The following is a 23,182-nucleotide window of genomic DNA, read 5'->3' on the forward strand; positions in this document are numbered from 1 at the left end:
TTTGATTGTTTGAAATTGAATTTATGCACTTATCCAAGTTACTGTAAATGTAATCTTATTATTTTAAAATTTTTCTTCTGTGGATGGATTACACTGCTGAAAGTATGATCATTCTTCATTGGATTGTAATTTCAAAACCATAAAACATGTAAATCAAGGAAAAAATTATTAATCTAAGCTCCAGTCTCCAAGGAAATTGAAGATAATTTGACTGACAGAGACTTGTAAATCATGCTTTACTAACAAACTCCACATCAAATAAGAGTACTGAATCCGGAGGAATGACACACGAACCTGCATCAAAATCAGGTAAAAATTCTGCTTAGCTAAGAAAAATTGATGTAGAAAAGATAATCAAAAGTACTCCAAAAGATAAGGCAATGTATAATTTTTAGATTACTAGTATTCTGATTAACTGCCAAGCTTGTGTTTAAACAGTTAACATTCTAGATTCATTAATAAAGCAAAAACATTCTAGCCTACTGCAGCTTAATATGCTTTCCTTGGTTCAAGCTCCTCGACATAGTTTGCTGCTCTACACATGTTTCACTATTGTTTTATTCTACTTTCTAAGGTTTCATATGTTATTTATGATCATAGGATGTGCAGACTGCAGTGTATGTTATGACATGATTTTTGCAACATACTTCCTTTCTTTAAGAACTTTTTTTCCTGAAGGCCTGGTATCCGGCCCAAGAACTGACTAATTCAAGGGATACCAATCCCACTGTCCACTTGGGGGGTGCCCATTTAAAGTCTCTGCATGGACTGTCCCAACCCAGGAAGTGACACTGAGAGGATTCAAACCTCCTTTCTTTAAGAACTTAATTTAAGAATTCCAATTTAACTATGTAATTAAGAAATATCTTTTGTATGTTTTATACCTAATAATTAAGTACATACAACTACACGTTTAAAGAGATATGCATATCAATAGCCTCAAAACTAGTTATACTAAGTTATCATTAGGCTCAAAATTTCAAGTGTCTGTTTCGTTACAAACTATTACTATTCCTCATAATCAGTTTCCATTTTTCTTCTTAATTCTGCTAAAGCAAATTTAATTACTGTCGCAACTCGCAACCATGCCTATCAAGTTTTGTATATTGAAAATTAAGCAAATCATAGATCAAGTAGCTAGAAGCCACTAACCAGTAATCCATTCTATAGTGACACTACCAGTACCAATTATTTAAAGATAAAACACCAACATAACCTTTATAAGAATTACTTCAACATATTGCAACATAACCAAGAGCAATCAAAATTTGATCTTTATTTTCCACACAAGTATATGGACAATTTTTTTTATAATGATGGCAATTGGCAAAGTAAAAAGTATTGCTTAGAAGGGGAAAAAAGAGTACTTACCTCCTCTACAACCAGCCCCTCTTGAACCATATCCAAGTTCCGGAGGAAGCTTCAATGTACGTTTACCTCCTATGTAAGAAAAGAATAAATAATTTAATCTCAACATGTCAACTCATAAACAAAATGAATTTACAATGACTGAAAAAACAAAACAATTACCTGTAAGCATAGGAGGAATTCCATCACCTCCTAAAATGCCTTCATCCCATCCTTTGATAACCTATATCATTCATGAAAAATTTGTTAATATTGAACATGGCTTGTACATCAGTAGTGAACACTGTAACACCTCAGTTGAAAGACACACTAAATGAAATAAACATAAAAAATATACTCTAAGGTTTCTAATAATAATTTCCTAATTTCACCAATCAATATTGTTGGGCCTCGCTGGGTTGAATCGACACATTGGGCTCAGAGCAACCACACAAGTGACTTTTGACACCACACTTTCACCCAAAATCTTAGGTTTATATTATAACCACAAAACATCCATATAAAACCATGGATAAAATCTTAGGTTTATATCATAACCTCTCACTTATATGTTACTCAACAACTCTTCCAACCAATGTGAGACTTTTAACTCGCGCTTGTTATACTCAACAAATATCTCAAAAGAACTTAACTTTGTGCTTATTAACAAGATAATTTGTTATTTGCATAGCTTATACTTTTATGGTTAGAACTTATAATATGGTTTTAAATTGCAATCCAAAATCACAATTGCTGCTGCTATACAAAAGGATTTCAACTGCATTGGCTGCATTTTCTAGTAGGTTCATATCATAACCAAAACATCAATATAAAAGCATGGATAAAATCATGATACCTCTCCAACACCAACGCGAAACGTAAGTGGCTTGCCTCGATCGTAACTGCTATCAAAAACTTTTCCATTCTCCAATCTCCCAACATAATGTGCCTAAAATCATCAACATATTATCAATCAAGTTAAACAAAGGACAACAAATACACAAGACAAAAAAAAAATGGTTACCTTAATAAGTTGTCCCTTAACAGCTTGAGAACCGGTGCCAACAACTTTATCACAAAAGGATAGGCCTGAAGGAGAAACTGTTAATTCACATGGAACCGCTTCTGCTGCTGTTGCAGTGAGAGGTTGTAAGAAAGAATGAAGAAGGCCAAAACTCATGGAGAGGGTTATTGCTTCTCTTCTGTTCAATTGATTCTCCTTTTGTACAAGAAGTGGTGGTTGTTGAACAGAAGAACATTTTGTTGTTGTTGTTAGTGAAGTTGATGATGATGCAGAATGGTTACGTTTTTGGAGGTGCAATGAAGTGAGACAAGTCCCAACTGAATATGGTGCCACTGAACTCATCTTCCACTGAATTCAGGATATGGACACGAGTCCGTTTTTGGGTAAGTTAGCAAAAGTATGAAATACTGTGGCTCAAATTGTTTCATCTTGTTGCCTAGTACAATGGGACCCAAGCATTAACCCTCAATTTTTAATCCAAACCACAGTTTTATTAGTTGAAAATGCAACTCATGGTGGGACTGACCAGGCCGGGCAAACTCATGGTTCTATCCCCAAATGCGATCGGGAGCGACCGAAACCTGAATCCAAAATCAGATTAGGTTGTACAATGAACTGGATACGATGGTGAAAATAAAAAACTCTCAATTGCCCTTACTTAAGATGTTGCCATGTGTCCAAAGTAAGGCAATTGGTGTCCAAAATTTTGATAACTAAACTAAAAGTACACAACTAGTCAAACCATCTAAGCCATATGACATTTTGTGAGTGGAAAAGAAATGTATCATTGAGATTGGACCAAACCATCTAAGTCAACCACAAGCCTTCAAGTTACAAATGAACCATATGACAGTGACATCACTGATTTTGACTCTTTTTCCTTCTTCCAATTTCAGTTCCCAATGTATGACACCAAATTTCAAATTCAATTTTTTTCCCTCTCTTCACTTATTCAAAATTCTATTATATCTTCTACACAAATTTTCATTTCATTTCCTCTTTCCTTACACATCTTCTTTCTTTGTTTTCATTATTTCTTTCTCTACTCATGTTAAACTACATTTTTTTTCTAATAGTTTGATTCTGTTGTGTTTTGCTGAAAAATTTAAAGATACTTTTTTTTATCTAACAAACAACAACAACATGAAGAACTACATCACAGACAAATTACATCAAGATCACGCGGTATGCAAAAAAACCTTTTATAATTCTTTTTCAAATTACATGTAAAATATTTTTTTATTTACAAATATAGTCCGTAAAAAAACCAGTATGTAAAATATTTTTAAAAATTGGCCATTCTTACTAATGTAAATTTTAACTGATATAAATTTTAACGATATATGGGACAAATTATCACCAATAAAAATTTTAAAATAATTATCATATGTGAGACAAGTTCTTACTAATAAAAATTTCAAAAAAACTATTTTACACGGGGTAAATTTTAACTGATATATAAATTTTAACTATCATATATGAGACAAATTATCACCGATAAAAATTTTAAAATAATTATCATATGTGAGACAAGTTCTAACTAATAAAAATTTCAAATTTTTTTTTTACACGGGGTTATTTCTAACTCATATATATATTTTAACTATCATATACGAGACAAATTATCACCGATTAAAATTTCAAAATAATTATCACATGTGACAAAAGTTATTAAGACATTGGTGAGTGTATGTCTCTAGAAATAATAGCCCAAGGGGGTGTGGGGAGAAATAATTGCAGTGTGAGTATCAGTCTCTAGAAATAATAGCCCAACTCAATTGGATACATCGTCAAAAAATAACAATTAAGCCCAACAAAAAATCATTCGTTTGAAAAGACAATTCTACCCTTTTAGGTTTTCGACTAATACAAACCCCTCCTCTCACTATCTTCTTCACCGTCTCTGCTTTTTTCCTTCTTCCATTCATTTTGACGCTAAACCCTAATTCAGGTAATCGAAAAATTTCTCCTCGAATTCTTGCTCTTAATCTTATATATTTCAATTTCAATTTTCATATAGTAGTATAATGCATGAAATTTCAATATAGTTAACCTATTGTTGTAAATTTAGAGATTAAATTAATTTGTAGTTAATTTGGAATATTGTTAATATTTGTTCGTTTGAACCACAGTGTTGAATTGAAGTTGAAAGAGGAAAATGGCGAAGTCAATGAGATCAAAGAGGGAGAAGAGGTTAAGGGCTATTAGAAGAGAGATTGTTGAACCTTATTATGAGAAGAAAGATGAGGCTAAACTTGCTGCTCAAGAAGCTGCTCTTGCTGCACCTAAGCTTCAGGTTCCCGTTCCACCAAAGACTGACATGGAAGTTTCCACTTTTACTATCAACAACAATAGCATGGGTAATTTAGTTTATTCTTGAAATTTATGATGTGGTATTTTTGACTAGTATCGATTAAATGTTCTTATGTCAATTTGCGGTTATAAATTATAATGACGCTGTGGTGCTATAGTGTTGTGGAATTTTAATGAACTAATTGTTTTGCAAATAGTATAAAGTGTTGTCACTTGTCACTTGTCAAATAGTAACTATAGCTGCGCTATTGTGCTATAGTGTAGTGGAATTTGAATTTTGGACAAACTTGTATGTTATGTGATCTGCGATTGCAGCTCTTCTGATGAAGACTACGGGTTTGTTTCGGAGTTTAGGAGTGGGGAGTTTTGAGAAAAAAAAGGAAGGATGAAGTGGAAAGAATGGAGAAATTTGGGTGGGGGAGGACGTTGACGGGTTTATATGTTTCTTCATAGTACATAATCTCCCTACTGTGGGGGAGCTCAAAAATTGTGTTGGAGGGCTTGGAGAAATTCTCCAGATACAATCAACGTTATTATAATACTCTCGATATTAAAAATATATTAATAATAAGCATTCCTCTTCCAAAGCACTCTCACAAAACGTTACAAGAATTCTCCGTTTTTCTCCCCAAAGCCCTCCCCTGCAAACTTCCAAACAGAGCGCTATGTGTTGTAATAGTTTTATAATAAAATTGTTTAGTTAAAGAAAAAGTCCAAATTTTTGCTCTTTTTTTTATTTATTTTTTATTATGAATTGGGATTTGGTTGATTGGTAAGAAAGTATAATATCATGCATTCATGTGTTTGTTTGTTTTTGAATTTTTAAAGATGTGGATATGGGTGACGAAGACAAGAGCAAAGCTTCCTTGAAACCTGTTGGCAGGATAGGGAAGAAATTGAAGAAGAAATTGAAGATGGCTAAAGGAAGACGCCGCCAAGGTAATGGAAAGCCAAGTAGGAAGCGTCACATATGACTCCAATAGAGAGTTCTAATGGTAAGTATCTTATTTATCTCCTCCACATTCTTAGTTTTTATCTTGCCATTGCATGTTACGTACATAGTTGATTTATTTTGGTGATATACCATCACTGTATATTTGAGAATCTCTACTTGACTACTTCAATTTGTAAATTTTTAATTTAAACATGGAAAATGCTAAACAGTGCCCCCGGGGCACTAGTTAAGAATGCAAAAATAGTAATTTGGCATTGGAATTTGTGCAGTAGACTTCTCGAAAGTTTAAAAAGTGTTATTTTCTTTTCAAAACTTTCTAATTTTGGTTTCCTTAACCAGTGCCCCGGGGGCACCGGTTAGCATGACCCTTTAAACATATGCTGCTGCTCCAGAAATTTATATAGCTTAAGATTATGTGCTTAGACTTTCAATGGCTTTCTCATAATCCCTAAATTCCAGTAGCTTAGCCGCCTCCACCCCCGCTTGCTATGAGCCTCAAAGTTGAACTAGTTAAGTTTCTATGACCTCATTTTGCTGCTATTTACACCTTGAAACTGCTTAGCAGAAGAATGTTAGACACTGTACTTTACCACATTCAGTCTGTTTTTCACTTGGCATTATTCATTGACAGTTTGTATCATGTGATTCAGTAGCATAATTAGATACATATTTATATATATATATATATATATATATATATATATATATATATATATATATATATATATATATATATATTTTAAACTAGTAATCTTTCTAATTGCAGTATATTTGACCTGTCACACCTTGGTAATGAAACTTGCTTTTGTGAAATTATTTATGGTATCGCTAAAGATTATTAAAGAAGGGTGTTACAATTGTATTATTTGCCTAAAACAGGAAGTATTAAAGACAAAGCTTTTCTTTGACAAAAGGTTATTTCAAATTGAGTACTGTAGTCTTTTTTCTTTTCCTGTATACCACACTTTGGTTTGGCAATTAATGATTGGGGTGTTTCTATCATGAACCTCTTTTAACCCTGCAACATATCTGTTTCAGCATCATGCAAGTTCTTTAGCATGTGCTATGTGGATTGACTGTTTGACTAATTGCTTTCTTACCTTTCCCTTGTAGGTGTTGCTAAACTAGTTAAGAGATCTTGTGCTCTTAATTCATGAACACTGTTGAATTTTTGATTAAATCACGTGAAGATCGTTCAATTATCTTCGTTATGTACTTGTACTTTTATTAACTTGGGTTTTAGGTATTGAGGTACAACATTACCGAGAAGTAGTTAATGTTTATGACTCCGTTGGACCATGGAGATATATAATATAGTTTCTGCACTATCAATGTTCTTCAGTGTTGAATTTGATAATACTATACTAGTTTACAGTCCTCATTGTTCTAGTTTTCTCAGATTGTTGTTACTTTATCAATGTAATTTTTAAGAATCTTCTAGTGGTATGTTTCATTTTATTGAGATATTGGTAGCATAGAGATATCAAAATATAACTTTAGTTAGACCCACAATCACTTCTGAAGGTTTCAACATCCTCACAACCGGATTGAGTTTGGATTTTCTAACTTGCACAACTTCTATATAATGTGAACCCGATTCTATAAACCATCATGTAATTATTAGATGTTTGATGCACCCAACAATTTGATCGTGTTTCCACATGATGCTCTGATAAGTATAGCATTTTTATTGTAGATTGATTGATTTTCAAAGTTGGATATAAAATTGAGTGTAAATTTGGGCAGACGACATTGTCATGTGGGGAGTTTTTCAAAGTTGGATATAAAATTGGGTGAGTAAATTTTCAAAAAATATAATTCACCCGTAGATGAGGGCATGAGGCTGAGGGCCCTTTTTGTGTCGGTTTGGGAGTAGAGAGAAAAAAGAGAATTACTTTTCCCACCCTAATGCCTACTCACGCCGTCACGCCCTCTACGCATTTTTCATTTTTTGTTACTTAAATAGCGAACGTTATAAAAATGAGAAATTTTGAAGAAAAAACACTATCAAGATTACGTCTGTCATTTAAGTAGCAGACGTTATAAAAATCTTGGTAGGGTGTTATAAAAATCTTGGTAGGGTGTTTTTTTCTCTTATTCGCTAAAATCCAGTTGTTGCTCCATAAATGATGTTCCATATTTAGAGTCTTGAAACAATCCTTTTTTATATATAAGCTGTACATTTGAGAGTTTGACAGAATCCGCTACTTAAGTAGAGGACGTTATAAAATCTTGGTAGGGTGTTTTTTTCTTCTCAAAAATCTCATTTTTATAACACCCGCTACTTAAGTATCGGATGTTAGCGGACATGAGTATTTTGGTAATTTCGTAGGCACGCCCCATAATCAGTAAGATGACAAAAGTAAATCTCGAGAAAAATAGAGTGAATATCAAGTCCTGTCCTCTCCCCTTCAAAGTACTTCTCCCAAAACGACTCTTAGATCTGTTTGATCTGTAAAATGTAAGTACTGAACAGAACATAATCGTGCAAGACAAAACAACATAGAACAAACATTTAAAGTAGGACTGACAATGAACCGAACCAACTCGAAAATAGTCCGAGACTCGATTTAATAATTATCTCGTTGAACTTGGTTTATGAACCAAATGAGTCGAACTTGAGTTGAAAATTAAGCTCGATAAATAAAAGACTTGAACTTGAACTATATATAGTTTGACTCGTTTGGTTCATGAGCAACTCGATAGATATAATAGTAAACTTTTTTTGTATATGAGACCAATAAAAAGCTCTTATAAGAGATAATGATATACACTATGTATCTATTACTTTCATATATAGTGATTAGTGAGTATCATACGTGTTAATATATGTGGATAATTCAAGTCCACATTCCAATATTATCCGGATGAAACACAATATAACACTACAACTTTATCATACAAAATGAAAGCATTGGTTACAGCTTGGTTGAACTAAGTATCAAACCACTATTTCATATATGATAGTAAGTTTATACTAGGGCTGACAATGAATCGAACCAACTCGAAAATAGTTCGAGACTCGATTCGATTCGATAATTAATTCGTTGAACTTGGTTCATGAACCAAATGAGTCGAACATGAGTTAAAAATTAAGCTCGTTAAATAAATAAGTTGAGTCAAGCTTAAGCGAGTTCGACTCGACTCAACACATTTCCAGCCCTAATTTAAGGTATTGCTCATTTTCTTTGTCTATTTGTCTCTTCTTTCTTTTTTTTTTTTAAAAAAACAAAACACGCTTTAAATTTTTCTTTCTCTCTTCTTTCGTGTGTGAAAGTGAAAGGTAGAAAAATTTAAGAGTGAATAAATCTGAATAGTATGGTGCAACGAATCTTACGTGCGATACTTATTTTTTGAACTAGTGCTCAAAAACAAAACCAATGTTGCCAAAATAACATTATTCTCCTTTCATTTATATAAAACAGCACTAAAGACAAACACGTATATTTATTTTCCTTGTAATAGGAAAAAAAAAAGAAGAAAAAGACAAACACGTATATAAAAGTTAAAACAGTCATATACTCATATATATAAATTAAAAGTTCTCTAGCATCTTCTTAAGGATGATATGATAGCGTGTGTATAATTTTTTAAATCATATCATTGATGGAAATACCTATATATCATACTCAACTAATTATTGTTTCCTTTCATTTACAATGTTCGTAACCATAATCTTACTTAATGTACATTATATATATTATTCTGATAATGAAATGATCATAAAAGGCAAAAGCAAAATTACAACGAATATTATCGATCGTTTACAATAAGTGTTGCCGGCAAATGAAAAATCTTTTGTTTAACTTTTGAGTTCTTGCTTTCCTTAGGTTAGGTTAGTAAAAAAGAAGAAAATTCCAAATGCAAAAACATGTTTTAGCTACTTGAATTGCTCATTACAAACAAAAAAATACATGCATATATGTCATTGGCGGAAAAATCTATTTCGTTTATAAATGAGGCGGAAAAATCTATTTCGTTTATAAATGAAAATTACATGAATTTTGTATAAGAAAAAAATATTTCATTTAAGAAATCCATCCACTAATTGAAATTATCTAACTATAAATAATACTCTCTGTGTACTGCAATCAGTGACACAAATGTTCCTTTCATTTATGTTTTAGTGGTAAGAGTTTTGGTCTCATCAAATAAAGTGATTAAGAGTTCGATATCTAATTCTTGTGTATGTAAAATAATTCGGTTGAGTGGTGAGAATCCACCTTATGTGTTTCAATGATTTTTCGACGGAGATTAATCGCAGCTTATGAAAACTTCGTACCAATAATATAACAACAAAAGAAAATGTTACTTTCAATTAATAAATGTCAAGTAGTCTAACAGCTAAACTTATACTTTTTAAAATGAATTAATAAATGTACCATCATTCAAATTCCAATCCTACATATTAGCACATACACTATCTCTAGATTCTTTATACCAAGACACTTTACCAAATTGTCCTTATTATAAGAAAAAGTTTATTTTTTAGATTCATAAAATGTTTGATGTAATTCAGAGTAAATATAATTTTAAAAACACAAATAGAATATTGACTATAAGATCCTATATCCACGGGTATCAAATTTCTATAGTTTCTTTTTATTGGATAGGAAAATAAATCTTGAGTGACATATAACTAGAAAGACTCATAGCTAATGTCTTAAAATTTGAGTTAAAATATGGTGTGCAACAAGCCATTAGATTTAATTTAGTGATGAGAAATTTAAATAATATGCATGTTATCTTGGGTTTGATCCTCAACTCAATTATAAACTAAAATAAAAATAAAAATGGTGTGCAATTCAATTTTGTGTGATCACTCAAAACACAATGTGACGATCCTTCATTCATTCAAGACATATAATCTAACAAACCAAGATTTTAGCTTATATAAGTTGATTTTATTTCTTAAGAATCAACAATAAATGATCAAGTCTTAACTTGTTAATGAGCTTCGTACGGAAGAACCCAAGTTCAATTCCTGAGTGAAATAATTTTTTTGTTAGACTTTATTTACCTCGCAGTCAAACTTCGGATTCCTAAGGCTCCCTCCCTTCTCCTGGGAATCAGAGGTTTTAATTAATATTTTATTTTATAATAGTTATCCTTTATTTTTAAAAATCATTTTACATTTTAAAAAACATTAATTTATATAAAGATGATGTAATGCAATTGACAAGATGATGCAATAGAATTTTCTATAAAGAAAAATAAAATAATAAGTGTAGAAAGTGAAAGTCTTTTGTGTACATATACCGTTTCATTTCATCTAATTTGTATGATCCAAAGTGCATTGGGAGTATGGCACTGGCATACAAAATGTCAACCCCTAAATAAATTGCATAGCACGGACCTTGCAAGGTGGACGAATAAATTATATAAGCATTTGAGAAGCACAAAATAAAATCACACCAAATTATGGACATTCTTTCCTTATTGTCCTACTCTCTCTTTTATCTTGTTCTATTTTTCACTTTCAACCTTCTCTTCAAATCAAGAAAATTCAATAACCTCCCACCAGGTCCACTTTCTCTTCCCATAATTGGCAACCTCCACCACCTAAAACGTCCCCTCCACCACACCTTCAAAGGGTTGTCCAAAAAATATGGTGATGTCATTTCTCTTTGGTTCGGTTCACGTCTCGTAGTTGTTGTTTCTTCACCATCTATAGTCGAAGAATGTTTCACAAAAAACGACGTTGTCCTAGCAAATAGACCCCGTTTTCTTTCGGGAAAATACATTTTCTACAATTATACCACCTTAGGATCTACATCTTATGGTGAACATTGGCGCAACCTCCGTCGCATCACAGCCACCGATGTCCTTTCAAACAACCGTATCAATAGTTTCACGGGAGTTCGAAGAGATGAGACTCATAGGCTTATAAAAAAGTTAGCCGATGAATCGTCTAGAGATTTTGTTGAAGTAGAACTACGCTCTAGGTTCTATGATATGACTTTCAACAACATTATGAGAATGATTTCGGGTAAGAGATACTATGGAGATGATTGTGACATGACGGATGCAGAAGAAGCAAAAGAATTTCGAGCAATGGTGACGGATTTGTTGAAGTTGTCCGGGGCTAACAATAAGAATGACTTCTTGCCAATACTAAGGGTTATTGACTTTGAAAATTTGGAGAAGAGGCTAAAGAAGATTAGTAATAAAAACGATACGTTTTTGAGAGGACTCATTCAAGAACATCGCAACAAAAAACAACATACAAATACTATGATAGATCATCTTCTAAGTTTACAAGAATCACAACCTGAGTACTATACCGATCAAATCATCAAAGGCCTTGCCCAGGTACTAATGATTTTCTTCGCTACATATGCATATATATAATTTTTTTACTTATTTATCGATAATATGATCGTTACTCTCTTTTTCTTATACCCCGCATTTACTTAATTTGATCAAGTTGGTTTGCTATGTATGTAGGGTATGCTTATTGCGGGAACAGATTCATCCGCTGTAACTTTAGAGTGGGCATTATCTTGTGTATTAACCTATCCAGAGGTGCTTGAGACGGCAAGGTATGAATTAGAAACTCATGTAGGCCACGACCGTTTGTTGGATGAATCCGATCTTCCAAAACTCCCTTACCTTAAAAATATTATTTACGAGACACTTCGGTTGTACACTCCTGCTCCATTGTCATTGCCGCACTCTTCCTCCGACAAGTGTATTATCGGAGGATTTAACGTTCCACGCGACACTATATTGTTGATCAATGCTTGGGCTATTCATAGAGATCCCGAAAGATGGAGTGAAGCTACGAGTTTCAAGCCTGAGAGGTTTGAGAAAGAAGGAGAGTTAGAGAAGTTAATTGCATTCGGGTTAGGAAGAAGGTCTTGTCCAGGTGGAGCATTGGCTATGCGCGCAATAGGCTTAACTTTGGGTTTGTTGATTCAATGCTTTGAATGGAAAAAAGTGGATAACAAAGAGATTGATATGAGTGAGGAAACTGGATTCACATTGTCAAGATCAGTCCCATTAAAGGCTATGTGTAAAGCCCGTCCAATCATAAAAAAACTTGTGGAATAATTGAATAGTAGTTGTATAAATAAAATAAAATATGTAATTTTCATTAATATCAAATAATAAAAAGGAATACATTTTTATTTGAGTGAATCTAATGGTCCGTTTAGTACGACAAAATGAAAATAAAAAAAAATAAAATTACACAAACAAATAAATGAACTTGCAACAAGTTATAGAAAACTTATTGTGCATACTGCCAATATTACACTTATTGAGCACCACATCATACTTGATAGATTTGACAAAAATTACAAATGATATAAATTACTATTATGAGTACATAATACATATAGTTTTAATTGGATAATCTTTCAAGTGTGACACAAATTAATTACTTCAAAAGCTTGTTAATGACAGGACGAGTTTTACACATGGCCTTTAAAAACACTAATTTTTTTAATGAGAATCCATCTCCTTCAGACATATCAATTTTGTCATCACTTATAAGTTTCCAATCAAAGCATTGAATCAATAATGCCAAAGTCATACTAATTGCACGCATAATCAAAGCTTCTCCTGGACATGCCCTTCTTCCCATCCCAAATGTAAAACTTCTCTAACTCTCCTTTTTTGTCGAACCTCTCGGGTTTGAAAGTCGTGGCGTCACTCCATGTTTTAGGGTCTCTATGAATGACCCAAGCGTTGATCAATATTATGGTGTCTCGTGGTATTTTGTATCCTCCAATGACACACTCGTCTAAAGTTGAGTGTGGTACTAACAAAGGAACACAACCGAAATGTCTCGTTGATGACATTTCTAAGGTAAGTGAGTTTTGGTAGGTCTGATTCATCTACCAAACGATCTTGGCCTACATATGTATTCAATTCATCTCTTAGCTTCTTCAATACCTCTGGATGGTTCAAAATATTAAGTTGTATAATTGTAGAAAATGTATTTTCCCGATAAAAATTTAGGTCTATTTGCTAGGACAACGTCGTTTTTTGTAAAATATTGTTGGAATTCGGATAAAGAAGATACGACAACAACGAGACGCGAACCAAACCAAAGAGAAATTACGTTGCCGTACTTCTCAGTGAGTCCCTTGAAAGTACGGTGGAGGGGGCGTTTGAGATGGTGGAGGTTACCAATTATGGGAAGAGAAGTTGGACCCGGTGGGAGGTTTTTGAATTTTCTTGTTTGGAACAAAAGTCTAATGATGAAAAATATTGAAAGATAAAAGAGAGAGTTGCACAACAAAGAAAAGATCCCCATGTTGAATTTTTTATTTTTTTTGGTTTACAATAAGCTGAGTATCGAACTCATGACCTATAACGTACTATTCAAACCCCTCACCACTAGACCAAATCTAGTGGCTTTCCCCATGTTGAATTTGTTAATAACTATTTTGTTTTTAATAAAAAAAACTATTTTATTTTGGCTCTCTAATGTGTGAGCAACTATACCAAATTATGTTTGATATTAATTAATATTTATAGAGTCTGTGAGTAGTGTTAAATTGGCTACTCTAATTTCAAATTCTTGTTGATACAGATGATTTATTTGGTCTGATTTATCTTCTCAAGCGTGACATTTTCAAATTTAAATTGGAGGTACGTATGTAGTGATGAAACAAAAAAGCAGCACGTATGCAGTGATGAAATAATATATGTAGTATGTACAATAAAACTGAAAAATTGGTATTAAAACAAATTTTTATTTAAATTTACCAAAATAATTTGGTTCTATCAGAAAATCGGTTAATTTGATCTAAATGATATAAAATTATATAGATTTAATTATAAAGCTGACTAAAATTTATAAAGTGATAACATCCCTCACTTTATAAGTGAGTTTTGTAAGGTTAAGATAAGACCAATATAAAAATCTAACCATATGCATATAATTGTTGGTGGAAATGGAAAAATCTATTTCGTTTACAAATGTAAACCGCATGCATGAATTTTCTATAAAAAAAATCACTTTTATTTTTGTGACTAATTAATATAACATTTTTTTTTGACAACTAACATGTTTTATTTAAGAAATCAGACCTAATATAACATGTTTTAAATTGGAGGTACGTATGTAGTGAAATAAATTAAGAACACAATGCATTATGGTGAAAGTGAGTGAGTGTTCTTAAATTCTATGTGGCTTATTGTAGTAATGTGGACCTAAATTTTTTTTTTTTTTTAGTGTTAACTAGAAGTTTAGTGATAAATAAAATTTAATAAAAAATTGTTCAATTCATTATATAAATTTAGATTCTTTCAAAAATTCGTTATTGAATAAAGTTTGATAACCACAACTTAACCAATTTTTTAACTATATCCTCCTTGCATTGGACTTTTGCCCTACTATAGAAGCAGAATACATTTATTGAAATGGAGGGTACTAATAGCAATTTCATTTCTCAATTCTGAATATATAACCCAAATGTTTGGCAAGCCCAAATATTCATCTATAGTTGTTGTCCATAGCGACCTTCATCATAGCTGGTGGGCCATTTCATAAACATATATACCCTTACACCATTGTATACCCCCCCACAGTTTTTAATTTTATAATAAACTATTTAAAAAAAGATTATTGTGCCAATTTATTATTTTTTTTGAAAAATTATTGTGTCAATTTTTATTTTTTACTTGTGTAAAAAACTATATTGAAAATAATACGTTTACGATAATTCTTGTATAAAAATGTCCATTGGTATCATACAACTTTTTATGTAATATGAAATATGGAGTAGCTTTTTTTTTTTGGACAAGAAATATGGAGTAGCTTATATATTGTTATTTGAACTTTTAATTTATTAGGTTGTTTAGTTGGAACTTAAAGTCTTTAGTCTTTTTATTCTATTATTCAATAGTATTATTATACATTTGAAAAAAAACAAATGAGATAAAGAAATTTTTCTTGTCAGAGTTTTTATTGTTCTTTTCTATTCTATTATTCAATAGTCTTTTCTATTCTATTATTCAATAGTCATAAGGAAAATCAAACTCCCAGTCTCATTCCCTTGTTCAGACGGACATCTCCTAAACTAGAAAGACAAAAATAAGGGCAGGAAGTAACTATAATTTTTTGCACAAACTCAAGGAGGACTAGTTCTAGAGTCATCCCCTACAAGGCTACGATTAATATGTTTGTACTATTGATATTAGAGGATTGGGTGGGGTGGAGAAGCGAAGAATATAATCTCATTTGTTCAGTTCAGTTCGAATATAACTTTTTTTTTTCAGTTCGGTGACACATTAATGTGTTAGCAACAAAAAGAATATGAGAATTATTTTTGTCGTCTTATCAATTACTTGCGTGTCATACGCCTTTTTTATTTTACCCTTTTGCTACTTAATTAGTATCAGACATTATAAATTTTTTTTTTATAAATGTCGTCCGCTATTTAAGTAACGTACGTTATATAAAAGTATGGTGTTTTGGGGGAGTAACCGCTACCTAAATAGCAGATGAAGATAATTTGATAAATTCATAGGCCGCGCGAGGAAATGAATAGGATGACAAAAATAATTCTCAAAAATTATAACCTCATTGAAAACTCCCCGTGACCGGTAATTCACTCACACTATTAACGGTAGTGGATTGGTAGAGCAACCTAATTCACCACAGTGCAAAAGAAATGTTACATTTTTTTTAAATTTATTTATATAAGCAAAAAGAAATATTACAGTAATAATAACCGATTAAAAAAATAAAACTTAAATGAAAATATTTTTTTTAATAGGTTATTACATTAATATGTTTATTAGTTTCATGCAAAACAACTTAAATGAGAAACCTAATTATGAAATGTTATGCGTTTTATCCTGATAAGTTTAACTCAATTGTTAAGGAAACTATTATCTAACTAAAAAAAGTTACGCATTTTATCCCCAAAATATTTTCTATTTTTCAAACATTCTATCCACCTTCTAGAAGGGTTGCAAAGGTCTTACACATGTGCTTGAAAAAACATTAATTTATATAAAGATGATGTAATGCAATTGACAAGATGATGCAATAGAATTTTCTATAAAGAAAAATAAAATAATAAGTGTAGAAAGTGAAAGTCTTTTGTGTACATATACCGTTTCATTTCATCTAATTTGTATGATCCAAAGTGCATTGGGAATATGGCACTGGCTAGGATGACAACGGGCGCTCATGGGTGTGGGTTTGACACTTACCAAACCCACACCCGAAATCATCATCCAAACTCAAACCCAAAAGTTGTTCGGGTGGCAAAACTACACTCACGCCCACATCCATTGGGTTCGGGTTTTTTTCACCCAAACCCAAACCCGCAGCACATTTGAAAATAATTTATAAATTTAAGAAATTAAATTCCAACATAGACTTTGAATTAAATTACAACTAAAATTAAGGTCTTCCAAGGAAATTCAAAATAGACTTTCAAGAAATTACAACATAGACTTTCAAGAAATTAAATTACAACTAAAATTTAAGGTCTTCTAAGGAAATTGAGAGAGACTATGAGGGTGATTAGGTAATTATAAAATATTTCGGGTGGGTGTATGGGTTTCGGGTGTGGGTTTCACTGATACCAAACCCACACCCATATTATCGGGTGTCACCCAAACCCAAACCCAAACCCAGTCAAATCGGGTTTCGCCCGTTAACTTGGGTTTGGGTTCGGGCGGGTCTCTCGGATTTGAGTTTTTTTTGCCATCCCTAACACTGGCATACAAAATGTCAACCCCTAAATAAATTGCATAGCACGGACCTTGCAAGGTGGACGAATAAATTATATAAGCATTTGAGAAGCACAAAATAAAATCACACCAAATTATGGACATTCTTTCCTTATTGTCCTACTCTCCCTTTTATCTTGTTCTATTTTTCACTTTCAACCTTCTCTTCAAATCAAGAAAATTCAATAACCTCCCACCAGGTCCACTTTCTCTTCCAATAATTGGCAACCTCCACCACCTAAAACGTCCCCTCCACCACACCTTCAAAGGGTTGTCCAAAAAATATGGTGATGTCATTTCTCTTTGGTTCGGTTCACGTCTCGTAGTTGTTGTCTCTTCACCATCTATAGTGGAAGAATGTTTCACAAAAAACGACGTTGTCCTAGCTAATAGACCCCGTTTTCTTTCGGGAAAATACATTTTCTACAATTATACCACCTTAGGATCTACATCCTATGGTGAACATTGGCGCAACCTCCGTCGCATCACAGCCACCGATGTCCTTTCAAACCATCGTATCAATAGTTTCACCGGAGTTCGAAGAGATGAGACTCATAGGCTTATAAAAAAGTTAGCCGATGAATCGTCTAGAGATTTTGTTGAAGTAGAACTACGCTCTAGGTTCTATGATATGACTTTCAACAACATTATGAGAATGATTTCGGGTAAGAGATACTATGGAGATGATTGTGACATGACGGATGCAGAAGAAGCAAAAGAATTTCGAGCAATGGTGACAGATTTGTTGAAGTTGTCCGGGGCTAACAATAAGAATGACTTCTTGCCAATACTAAGGGTTATTGACTTTGAAAATTTGGAGAAGAGGCTAAAGAAGATTAGTAACAAAAACGATACGTTTTTGAGAGGACTCATTCAAGAACATCGCAACAAAAAACAACATACAAATACTATGATAGATCATCTTCTAAGTTTACAAGAATCACAACCTGAGTACTATACTGATCAAATCATCAAAGGCCTTGCCCAGGTAATAATGATTTTCTTTGCTACATATGCATATATATAATTTTTTTTTACTTATTTATCGATAATATGATCATTACTCTCTTTTTCTTATACCCCGCATTTACTTAATTTGATCAAGTTGGTTTGTTATATGTACGTAGGGTATGCTTATTGCGGGAACAGATTCATCGGCTGTAACTTTAGAGTGGGCATTATCTTGTGTATTAACCTATCCAGAGGTGCTTGAGACGGCAAGGTATGAATTAGAAACTCATGTAGGCCACGACCGTTTGTTGGATGAATCCGATCTTCCAAAACTCCCTTACCTTAAAAATATTATTTACGAGACACTTCGGTTGTACACTCCTGCTCCATTGTCATTGCCGCACTCTTCCTCCAATAAGTGTATTATCGGAGGATTTAAAGTTCCACGCGACACTATATTGTTGATCAATGCTTGGGCTATTCATAGAGATCCCGAAAGATGGAGTGAAGCTACGAGTTTCAAGCCTGAGAGGTTTGAGAAAGAAGGAGAGTTAGAGAAGTTAATTGCATTCGGGTTAGGAAGAAGGTCTTGTCCAGGTGGAGCATTGGCTATGCGCGCAATAGGCTTAACTTTGGGTTTGTTGATTCAATGCTTTGAATGGAAAAAAGTGGATGACAAAGAGATTGATATGAGTGAGGAAACTGGATTCACATTGTCAAGATCAGTCCCATTAAAGGCTATGTGTAAAGCCCGTCCAATCATAAAAAAACTTGTGGAATAATTGAATAGTAGATGTATAAATAAAATAAAATATGTAATTTTCATTAATATCAAATAATAAAAAGGAATACATTTTTATTTGAGTGAATTTAATGGTCCATTTAGTACGACAAAAAGAAAGAAAAAAAATTTACGCAAACCAATAAATGAACTTGCACTAAGTTATACAAAAACTTATTGTGCATACTGCCCATATTACACTGATTGAGCACCACATCATACTTCATAGATTTGACAAAAATTACAAATGATATAAATTACTATTATGAGTACATAATACATATAGTTTTAATTGGATAATCTTTCAAGTGTGAATCCATCTCCTTCCGACATATCAATTTTGTCATCACTTATAAGTTTCCAATCAAAGCACTAAATCAATAATGCCAAAGTCATACTAATTGCATGCATAACCAAAGCTTCTCCTGCACATGCCCTTCTTCCCATCCCAAATGTAATCATCTTCTCCAACTCTCCTTTTTTGTCGAACCTCTCGGGTTTGAAAGTCGTGGCGTCACTCCATGTTTTAGGGTCTCTATGAATGGCCCAAGCATTGATCAATACTATGGTGTCTCGTGGTATTTTGTATCCTCCAATAAAACACTCGTCTAAAGTCGAGTGTGGTACTAACAAAGGAGCAGGAGTGTACAACCGAAATGTCTCGTTGATGACATTTCTAAGGTAAGTGAGTTTTGGAAGGTCTGATTCATCTACCAAACGATCTTGGCCTACACGTGTATTCAATCCATCTCTTAACTTCTTCAATACCTCTGGATGGTTCAAAATATTAGACATCGACCACTCTAAAGTTACAGCTGATGAGTCAGTTCCAGCAAGGAGCATTGTCTACAAGAGAAGTAATACGACGAAGATTGTGCCAATGGTCACCGTATTCTGTAGAACCTAAAGTTGTATAATTGTAGAAAATGTATTTTTCCGATAAAAATTTAGGTCTATTTGCTATGACAACGTTGTTTTTTGTAAAACATTGTTGGAATTCGGATAGAGAAGATACGACAACAACGAGACGCGAACCAAACCAAAGAGAAATTACGTTGCCATACTTCTCGGTGAGTCCCTTAAAAGTACGGTGGAGGGGGCGTTTGAGATGGTGGAGGTTACCAATTATGGGAAGAGAAGTTGGACCCGGTGGAAGGTTTTTGAATTTTCTTGTTTGGAACAAAAGTCTAATGATGAAAAATATTGAAAGATAAAAGAGAGAGTTGCACAACAAAGAAAAGATCTCCATGTTGAATATTTTTTTTTGGTTTACAATGAGTTGGGTATCAAATCATGACCTATAACGTACTACTCAAACCCCTCATCACTAGACCAAACCTAGTGACTTTCCCCATGTTGAATTTGTTAATAACTATTTTGTTTTTAATAAAAAAAAACTATTTTATTTTGGCTCTCTAATGTGTGAGCAACTATACCAAATTATGTTTGATATTAATTAATATTTATAGAGTCTGTGAGTAGTGTTAAATTGGCTACTCTAATTTCAAATTCTTGTTGATACAGATGATTTATTTGGTCTGATTTATCTTCTCAAGCGTGACATTTTCAAATTTAAATTGGAGGTACGTATGTAGTGATGAAACAAAAAAGCAGCACGTATGCAGTGATGAAATAATACCTATGTAGTATGTACAATAAAACTGAAAAATTGTTCAATTCATTATATAAATTTAGATTCTTTCAAAAAATTGTACAACTTAACCAATTTTTTAACTATCCTCCTTGCATTGGACTTTTGCCCTACTATAGAAGAGGATATAGAATGACTAAAGAAATAGCAAGTGACGTTGGTTCAGTGGTGATTGACGTCATACTTGATAGAGAGTATAGTGGTTCGATCCTCCGCAACTGCGATTAGGAGAAGACTAAAATCATTTGATGCTAGATCTGATACCGGTGGTGAAAACAAAAAGAAAAAAGAAATAGCAAGTGAAAAAATGCAGTTTGGAGATTATGTGCATGTTCTTCATGAAAGTCTTATTAACGAAGGTAAATTAATCGTCCATCATGGAGTATGAGGAAGATTTTGATGAATTAGTAAAGGAAGCAGAATACATTTATTGAAATGGAGGGTACTAATAGCAATTTCGTTTCTCAATTCTGAATATATGACCCAAATGTTTGGCAAGCCCAAATATTCATCTATAGTTGTTGTCCATAGCGACCTTCATCATAGCTGGTGGGCCATTTCATAAACATATATACCCTTACACCATTGTATACCCCCCCACAGTTTTTAAATTTATAATAAACTATTTAAAAAAATATTATTGTGGCAATTTATTATTTTTTTTGAAAAATTATTGTGTCAATTTTTATTTTTTACTTGTGTAAAAAACTATATTAAAATAATACGTTTACGATAATTCTTGTATAAAAATGTCTATTGGTATCATACAACTTTTTATGTAATATGAAATATGGAGTAGCTTTTTTTTTTACAAGAAATATGGAGTAGCTTATATATTGTTATTTAAAAAGTGGCAAAGTGTGAGAGCATGTTAAGATGTGAATTTTTTGTATTGTTAAGATGTTAATTTGCACTTGTAATAGAGATCCCTATAAAAAAAACTGTCTCATTTTCTCATAAATGTCATAATCCCCACTCGAAAGCCAAAAGTCATAAAGAAAATCAAACTCCCAGTATCATTCCCTTGTTCAGACGGACATCTCCTAAACTCAAGAAGGACTAGTTCTACTGTTCTAGAGTCATCCCCTACAAGGCTACGATTAATATGTTTGTACTATTGATATTAGAGGATTGAGTGGGGTGGAGAAGCGATGAATATAACCTCATTTGTTCAGTTCAGTTCGAATATAACCTTTTTTGTTCAGTTCGGTGACACACTAATCATATGTTAGCAACAAAAAGAATATGAGAATTACTTTTGTTGCCCTATCAATTACTCGTGCGTCCTACATCCTTTTCCTACTTAATTAGTAATAAACGTTATAAAAATATATATATATATTTTTTTATAAATGTTGTCCGCTATTTAAGTAGCGGACGTTATATAAAAGTATGATGTTTTTGGGGAGTATCCGCAACGTAAGGATGATGTATTGGATTGAGATTTCAAAGGATTTTAAAAGATTTTTTTGTGGAAAAAGAATCTTGTGGTATTCAATCAAGACTTTTATAAAATATAAACAAATCTTGTGGTATTCAATTAAGACAATTAAATTATTTTTTTCAGGGCAGCGAAATTAGTGGGTATTCAATTGAGATTTCTCATGACTTTTAAAATGTCTCTAGGTATTCAAAAGTGTACCGATTTTGATGAATTTTTTTGTTAAATGGATTTTGAAAGACTTTTTTGTTGAGAATATAAATATTTTTGTCATCCAACAATCCCACTCAAACCCTTAAGACTTTTCTTTTCTTCTATAGACTTTTTTCTGTTGGCAAAATTGGAGTTCACCTTCTTTCTTTTACAACCTCCTATACTTTTCAATCGTCTTGTTGAATGACTATTATATATCATTCCAGTTTAAAATCGTTCATCGTATACATCCATACGCAAGAATAAACAACCAAACTATATATGGTTCATTTCAATGGAAAATTTCTGTAACATAATTTGCAACTTTTTGCAACCAAAAGAATAAACGATTCTTAAAATAATTTGATACAAATTTCTCATAAAAAAGAAAAGTCTTCGTTGTTTTTTTCATTGTATATTGATTCGTTGATTCTAGTATATTGCAATTTCTGATAATTCGATACAACCTTCTTTTTGCAATTTCATCATCGTGCTTTTTTTTTTTTTATGATTCATAATTTTTTTTTTCCTTTTTTGTTTTGTTTGATTCATTGATTTTTTTAAGGAATAATTCATTTTCATTGATTATTAATTATTGATTGATTCATTATTTAGAAGAAATTTGTATCAAATTTATTGAGTCATTAAAATCTTAAAAGTCTACATAGTACCTCAAAATCTCAAAAGTCTGTGTTATAAAATCTCACGAATTCTTGTGTTAAGAATCTTGATTGTAAAAGTCTTTCAAAAAAGTCTCACAAAATCAATACAATCTCACAAAGTCTTTTAAAATCTTCAAGATTTTTTTTGTCAAAATAGTCTTTTGA

At 32.4% G+C, this 23,182-nt stretch overlaps 4 protein-coding genes and 2 pseudogenes across 4 annotated transcripts; 3 read left to right on the forward strand and 3 right to left on the reverse strand.

The window, feature by feature from the left end:
* Positions 1-38: 38 nt before the first annotated feature.
* LOC123918341 (peptidyl-prolyl cis-trans isomerase FKBP13, chloroplastic) lies at positions 39-2,976 on the reverse strand. Its single transcript, XM_045970363.1, has 5 exons — positions 2,372-2,976; positions 2,204-2,296; positions 1,531-1,591; positions 1,372-1,440; positions 39-294 (listed from the first exon to the last, which is right to left on the reverse strand). The coding sequence occupies exons 1-5, from the start codon at positions 2,711-2,713 to the stop codon at positions 230-232; spliced, it is 630 nt and encodes a 209-aa protein (XP_045826319.1). The 5' UTR covers positions 2,714-2,976; the 3' UTR covers positions 39-229.
* Positions 2,977-4,178: 1,202 nt separating this feature from the next.
* On the forward strand, positions 4,179-7,101 carry LOC123918442. Its single transcript, XM_045970499.1, has 4 exons — positions 4,179-4,322; positions 4,504-4,731; positions 5,513-5,679; positions 6,753-7,101. The coding sequence occupies exons 2-3, from the start codon at positions 4,530-4,532 to the stop codon at positions 5,656-5,658; spliced, it is 348 nt and encodes a 115-aa protein (XP_045826455.1). The 5' UTR covers positions 4,179-4,322; positions 4,504-4,529; the 3' UTR covers positions 5,659-5,679; positions 6,753-7,101.
* Positions 7,102-10,997: 3,896 nt separating this feature from the next.
* LOC123916196 (isoflavone 2'-hydroxylase-like) lies at positions 10,998-12,752 on the forward strand. The gene is made up of 2 exons (XM_045967584.1): positions 10,998-11,951; positions 12,087-12,752. The coding sequence occupies exons 1-2, from the start codon at positions 11,061-11,063 to the stop codon at positions 12,690-12,692; spliced, it is 1,497 nt and encodes a 498-aa protein (XP_045823540.1). The 5' UTR covers positions 10,998-11,060; the 3' UTR covers positions 12,693-12,752.
* Positions 12,753-13,020: 268 nt separating this feature from the next.
* LOC123914601 lies at positions 13,021-13,902 on the reverse strand (annotated as a pseudogene).
* Positions 13,903-17,360: 3,458 nt separating this feature from the next.
* On the forward strand, positions 17,361-19,137 carry LOC123915927 (isoflavone 2'-hydroxylase-like). The gene is made up of 2 exons (XM_045967215.1): positions 17,361-18,327; positions 18,467-19,137. Exons 1-2 carry the CDS (start codon positions 17,437-17,439, stop codon positions 19,070-19,072), a joined length of 1,497 nt encoding a protein of 498 aa, XP_045823171.1. The 5' UTR covers positions 17,361-17,436; the 3' UTR covers positions 19,073-19,137.
* Positions 19,138-19,359: 222 nt separating this feature from the next.
* LOC123914602 lies at positions 19,360-20,320 on the reverse strand (annotated as a pseudogene).
* Between the last annotated feature and the right edge of the window lie 2,862 nt (positions 20,321-23,182).

Source organism: Trifolium pratense, linkage group LG3 (genome assembly GCF_020283565.1).
Source record: "Trifolium pratense cultivar HEN17-A07 linkage group LG3, ARS_RC_1.1, whole genome shotgun sequence".
Taxonomy (NCBI): Eukaryota; Viridiplantae; Streptophyta; class Magnoliopsida; order Fabales; family Fabaceae; genus Trifolium; species Trifolium pratense.